Source organism: Gopherus evgoodei, chromosome 8 (assembly GCF_007399415.2).
Source record: "Gopherus evgoodei ecotype Sinaloan lineage chromosome 8, rGopEvg1_v1.p, whole genome shotgun sequence".
NCBI lineage: Eukaryota > Metazoa > Chordata > Testudines > Testudinidae > Gopherus > Gopherus evgoodei.
The window spans coordinates 80,315,754-80,322,131 of NC_044329.1; the positions used below are offsets into that span (position 1 = coordinate 80,315,754).

Below are 6,378 nucleotides of genomic sequence, written 5' to 3' on the forward strand. Positions count from 1 at the left end.
CCTTTTCGCTCAACTCAGAACTGACCCCCCCCCCGCATTTCCTAGTCAATAAATGCAAAGCATCAACCTGGCGTGCCATGGAAACCTGGGCACCTGCTCTCAGAGGCTAGCCAAGGACTACAGAACACCAGGAGGCGAAGCCAGGAAACAAGTGCCTTGAAAGTTATTGCCCATGTTCTGATGGGGTCCTGGTCATTTATTTTCTCTTCGAGGTCTGCGACGCTTCTTAGTTACTATGGCACGTGTGAGTTTCAAAAGAGTGGGTCGAGCAGGCTGGGATAGCTACTTTTGATTTCCATGCTGCCCCATCATCTTCCCCCGCCTCTGTTACTCTGTCTCACCTCTTAAAATAATGGCCAAACCATTTTCCTTCTTTCTCTTCCCACACGCGGCACTTTATTGCTATTTGTAATGGTGGTGGTTAGCACCGCTACTGCGGCTGGTGAGTGACGCGGCGGTGAGCACAGTGACAAGATTTGGAGACCGGCTGGAGAAGGAATCCTAGAGATTCTATAGCAGACCAGCCCGGCTCTGAAATTGACAAGGGCCCCAGAGCCCACTCTCATTGGCTGCCGCTCCGCGGCGTCAGCCTGGGCCGCGCGGGCCGCCAATGGGGGCGTTTGCCGGATGGCGGAAAAAACCCCGGGTTTATAATAGAGCGGAGGGGGAACGTGGCTGGCAATGGCCGTGACGTCACGGGAGGGAGTCGCTGGAGCCGAGAGGAGCCGGGCTGCGCTGGGAAGAGCGCGGCAGTGGCCGGGGTCCGTCCCGCTTCGCGTCTCCTGCTGCCGCCGCCGCCGCCGCCGCCTGCGCCACGCCTCAACTTCCCGAGAAAGTTCAATAACTCCGCGGCGGGGGCACCCTGCGCCCTGCCGCCTCCTGCTGCGGCTGCCGCCCGCTGCCATGCAGCCTAGCAGGGCGACCCACCCCGGGCTGGCCACGCTCCGTTAGCGCCCCATGAACAATACGGCCAACACCACGTGTGTGTCTGAGCGCAGCACCTGAAGCTGCCGCTCGAGCTTTCTCTGTCCTTTCCCTGGTCACTTTCCCCTCCTCTCCCGGCTGCCTGGATTTGTTTTCTCTCCCAGTTCCGTGGCTGCCCTTCCACCAGCCCGTTTTGTCGCCATCTCAGCCCCCTGCCCGCCTCCCCTCCCCCCACCACTTTCTGTTTGTTTGAAAGACACTGACATTCTCCTTGCTGTTTTATGTATTGATCCGATTGTGGCGCTGATTCGAGCCTCCCAAGCCTCGGACTGGGATGAAGGCGCCTCTCTGAATGGCCACAATGGAAGGATCTAGCGGGTCGAGCTTTGGAATAGACACGATTTTGTCTAATAACGGTTCAGGCAGCCCCAGCATGATGAACGGAGACTTTCGCCAGCTAAACAGCGATGCCAGGACAGCGGATTTTAGAAACCAGGCCACTCCGTCCCCTTGTTCGGAGATAGACACAGTAGGGACGGCTCCTTCATCCCCCATCTCAGTCACCATGGAGCACCCCGAGCAGCATCTAGTGCAAGAGCATCATCATCTCCATCACAGCCAGCAGCAGCAGCAACAACAAAGTTTGCAGCAATCCCCCCAACAGCAACAACAGTTGGGCTCGGGCAACTCTGCCCCCAGGACTTCCACCTCTTCTTTTTTAATTAAAGACATTTTGGGCGACAGCAAACCGCTGGCGGCTTGTGCACCTTACAGCACCAGTGTCTCCTCTCCCCACCACACCCCAAAACAAGAGGGCAACGCAGCCAACGAGAGCTTCAGGCCAAAACTAGAGCAGGAGGACAGCAAAACCAAACTAGACAAACGCGACGATACGCAGAATGATCTCAAATGCCACGGTGAGTATGTTACCTCCGCAGCCTCCACAGCTTCCGCAGTGGCTTTTGAGCAGCCCCTGTCGTGATAGAGTCTCACTTTTATTCCTAATTACACTTATGCTATTGATTCATAATAACCTTACGGTATGACTCTCCAGTGGTCAGTATTGTACACAATTTGCCATGGGAAGCGATACAATTCCCTGGCAGCATTTCTGATATTTCAGAAGCTGTAACAAAAACCAAAACCAACAACAAAACAAAAAAAATCCCACCAAAACCCAGTCAAATCCAATCCTCTTTAAATTATTGTATCTGTTTTTTTTATATCAGATCCTTGGAGAAATCTTTTTTCTCTTGCTGGGGCGTCCCTCTCTTTTTAGGTTAGCTGTTTGGCGAAAAAAAATTGTTTGAACGTTTGTTTCTTTTAAAATTTGAATGCATTTCTTCTTTTTTAAATGCTAATTCGTTTAAATGGTTCGCATGTTTTCTAACACCAAGCACAGAGATTTAGTAGCACTTAATTAATAGGACAAATTTCCAAGTAGACCTAAAAGTAGATAGGAACTTTTCACTACATCACAATAGAAGGCTTTTTACATTTTTACAGTCTTTTCCTATGCTTGGATGAGATATTTCTCTTTTACGAATTGTGTACGCCTATGGAATCTGCAACAGTGCAATATTTCCCTATTTAAATATACATATGCGTGTGTTTATGGGCGTGGGGTTATATATATGAAAATAGCTGCTCTTTGAAAAGCCTTTTCCTTAATGCGGAAGGATTCTCTGCTTTCTGCAAAATGGCTTTGCACGAGGCACAGTTTAATCTATGCGGTGAGAGGACACATTTTCCTAATTTTACGCCTTTCACCTATTTTGCAATGTTATGCGATGAATAATAGAAAAACGCTCATCTGTGCCATTCATTCTGCTATTTTAACATTAGCATAAGAGTGCCCAAAACAGATGTACAGTCTGGTCTGGCGATTTTTTGTGCACCAACCTCCCCAGTGGGTCAATTAGAGAGATTATTGTTCTTCCTGCAGGGAAGATCAAGGAGCGCTGCAAAAAACTGGTACAAACGGAGATGGATTGACATATCGATTTCTCAGCATTTCAGCAAAAAAACCAAAGTTGACAAATAGAATCCGGAAATCTTAGCGCTGTCACCACGACGTGCTCAGCAATTTGAGCTCAACTTGGTGCATGGGTGAAATATCCTGTCTGAGACATTAGCACATCTGATGCGCTCGCTGTTCTGTACGTTGCTTTAACCTGCCACAAGTGCACCTGAAAGGGGAAAAACCTTACCCCGGAAAGGGGGACTGTTTGTCGGCCGCATAGAGAGAAATCGCCAGACCCTCCTGTCAAACCCATTTAGACACGTAGGTACGAAAAGGCATCAGCTAAATTGAGGGATTTCCTTGGAGTCCCAAATGCAGCAGTCAGTTGATAATCAACTCTGTAAAGAAATCGACTTTGCCCTGAGTCCCAGACCCCGAGCAGCCTCGCCTCGGGTTGCTGCTTTAGACCCTGTTTCTAGTGTTATGCTTGTGAATTGTTCCTAGGGACGAAAGAAGAAGGCGACCGGGAGATTACAAGTAGCCGGGATAGCCCCCCAGTGCGAGCGAAGAAGCCGCGGAAGGCGAGGACGGCCTTTTCGGACCATCAGCTCAATCAGCTGGAGAGGAGCTTCGAGCGGCAGAAGTACCTGAGCGTACAAGACCGCATGGACCTGGCTGCGGCTCTCAACCTGACCGACACGCAGGTCAAAACCTGGTACCAGAACCGGAGGTAAGGGAGGCGGGCAGAGTCAAGGATCTCCGCCCCCCCAAATAACCCCCAACAATTTCCCCAAAGTCCCTAAAACAGAGTTGCTGCTCAGATAGTCTGACCTAAACGGCCTGAAGGCCGGGGGAAGAAGTACTCTCACCTCTGTAGCCAATATCAGTGAGATCTGATCAGGGAAAGCAAACACTGGCCACTTCCATCTGTGACTGTTGGTAGATTTCATAAAGGAACAACTCCCCCCCCACACACACTCACTCTTTGCCCTTGTTAGAATAAAGGGAGTAGCAGCGTGCCTAAAATAAATTATTATCGTTCCTGTTACCTGTCCATTTAAAGTCAATAAGTAAACTGCTAAATAAAAATCTAGTGTTATTGGCTACTGTCGTTCTCAAGGAAAGGCCAAGAAAAGTCATGGAGGCGCCTGTACAGATTGCCTGCACTTGACAATCTAGTCAACAAAGTAGGCTGAGCCATGGCTAATTAATAAAGCAGACCATCTCAATATGAACGAAAACACACGTGAATAAATAATAGGCAAATCTTGATTACAAAACTGGGGACATATTATTCTTCCTGTGTCCCAGGAACACACTGGGAAAGAAATCCCACTGAAATCTCATTACGCAGTGTTGCTCTTGGCATGCCTCTGTAGCCCGATTGGAAATCACGGCGTTTGCAAGGATTTCTCCGTGTGTGATGTTAGGAAAGTGACTAGGAAATCAAGTTGTAAAATGTGTTGGTTTAAAACAAATGTGCTCGGTTTCCATTTGTCCGCGTTATAAAGCCAGAGAGGCAATTGTATGTGTATTCCAATCGCAGCTGACTAGGTTTGGAAAACTACGTCCAGTTGTCATCTTTGCCATAATTTTCTGTCTCATTACATGCGGTTTCAGCCACCCTAATTCTGTCGGAAAACATTAGTGTCATCTGTATCCAATCTAAACAGGGCGCCATGTTTATTAATTTTGCTGGGATTGCAGTGTGTGTGTATCCACCAGCTCAGATCTCAGAAGGCATTTCGCTGGGGCTTGGCAAAGGGAGGGGTTCGCGAGGGTGGGGGAAGGCCAGGAAATAAAATGATTGAAATATTGTGTCAGGAGAGTGAAAATACCGTGTGTGCCGCTAGAAACATTCTGCCAAACTACTAGTCAATATCTTTTTATAACGGGGATCTCTGCTGTCTTGCCATCTGGAACTGAAAGCACTTCGCCTTTCTTTGTTCGATATTTCCCTGCATCTTTATGCTCCACGAACGGTTTGATTTTTTTTTTTGTTTAGTCCAGTTTTTCGGATGCAGGACCAATGAATCCCTGTTTCCGCGACACTGCAAAGTTTGAAGGCACCGACACCTGCGATTTTAGAAAGTCGCACTCCCGAAAGCCTGCAAAGAGAAGGGGGGACTGTCCCGTGGGTTCCATTTTATTTCGTGGTGCGTGTGGCTAAACCCAGGGAACCGGGGCTCGATTCCCCACTGATTTGTTTGCCAGCGCACTGGCGAATGGCGGAGCAGACGTTCTAGTGGCAGAGGGGTGTGTGTGTGTGAAGGAGAAGGGCCAGGACAAGTAGGAGTTGGGGTTCACGTCCCCGGGGAACTCCCGCCCCTCGAAACTGAGCAGCAATGGCAGGGGGATGGTTCCGTGCTAGCTCTGGACCTGTGTGCTCCTTCTCTTCCAGGACGAAGTGGAAGCGGCAGACGGCGGTGGGACTGGAGCTGCTGGCCGAAGCTGGGAATTATTCTGCTCTCCAGAGGATGTTCCCCTCTCCCTATTTCTACCACCCGAGCTTGCTGGGCAGCATGGACAGCACGACAGCGGCTGCAGCAGCGGCGGCCATGTACAGCAGCATGTACCGGACTCCCCCAGCTCCGCACCCTCAGCTCCAGCGGCCCCTGGTGCCCCGAGTGCTCATCCACGGCCTGGGGCCCGGGGGTCAGCCCGCGCTCAACCCCTTGGCCAACCCTATCCCGGGTACCCCGCACCCCCGGTGAGAGCTCACCGCTGTCCCAGCAACTAGCCCCCACCCCGCCCCCCCAAATAAAAACCGGCCACCAAAAGCAGGAGCCGAGCAACTGAGGGGGAGATGAAAGGGGGCCAGGAGCTTCTGAAGGCAGCCAAGAGCCAGCCACGGAGACGATTCAATCAGAGCAGGGACTTTTGAACCATGAACCCAGAGCCGATCCAGTAAGTGAAACAAACAAACCCATCGAACAAACCTCCAGGAGGTCAGACGGAGAGACAGCGGGAGGGAGGGAGCCGGACCCGAGCCAACAGAGACTCTGGAGGACAGAGGGATACAAAGAACAATCTTCCCGTCACACCGCGCGGTGAACTTGGGTAACGGAGAACTTTGCACTGATTTCTCATGACCTTTTTTCTTATCGAAAAGTGGCATGCTCCGTAATCTGAAAGGAAATGTACATTTGAACAGACTGAGTGCGAAGTGATATATCATATTTATTATATGTTGTCAAAAATTCACTTATATACCTTACTAAAAATACATGATTTCTCCCCCCTCTCCCTTTTCATGTCTTTTTGAATTCAGTAAAATAAATGCTTAGGTGACAAAATATAGATTTTTTTTGTGACTGAAAATTACAAAAAAAGAAGAAGAAAGAAACAAGAAATAAACTATCTTTTTGTAACAAAAAGTGGAAATCTAAGTAAGCTAATTTTACTGAAGTTAACTGATGCACGAAATTCGGGTTCGAAAAACAGCCCGTCGTTTTAGGGCCACTGTTCAATGATCTGTAAGATTTTTGTTT

At 49.4% G+C, this 6,378-nt stretch overlaps 1 protein-coding gene across 1 annotated transcript; it reads left to right on the plus strand.

The window, feature by feature from the left end:
• Window positions 1–1,080: 1,080 nt before the first annotated feature.
• Window positions 1,081–6,137, plus strand: BARHL2 (BarH like homeobox 2). The gene is made up of 3 exons (XM_030573119.1): window positions 1,081–1,841; window positions 3,392–3,617; window positions 5,289–6,137. Exons 1-3 carry the CDS (start codon window positions 1,277–1,279, stop codon window positions 5,599–5,601), a joined length of 1,104 nt encoding a protein of 367 aa, XP_030428979.1. The 5' UTR covers window positions 1,081–1,276; the 3' UTR covers window positions 5,602–6,137.
• The last annotated feature ends 241 nt before the right edge of the window (window positions 6,138–6,378 follow it).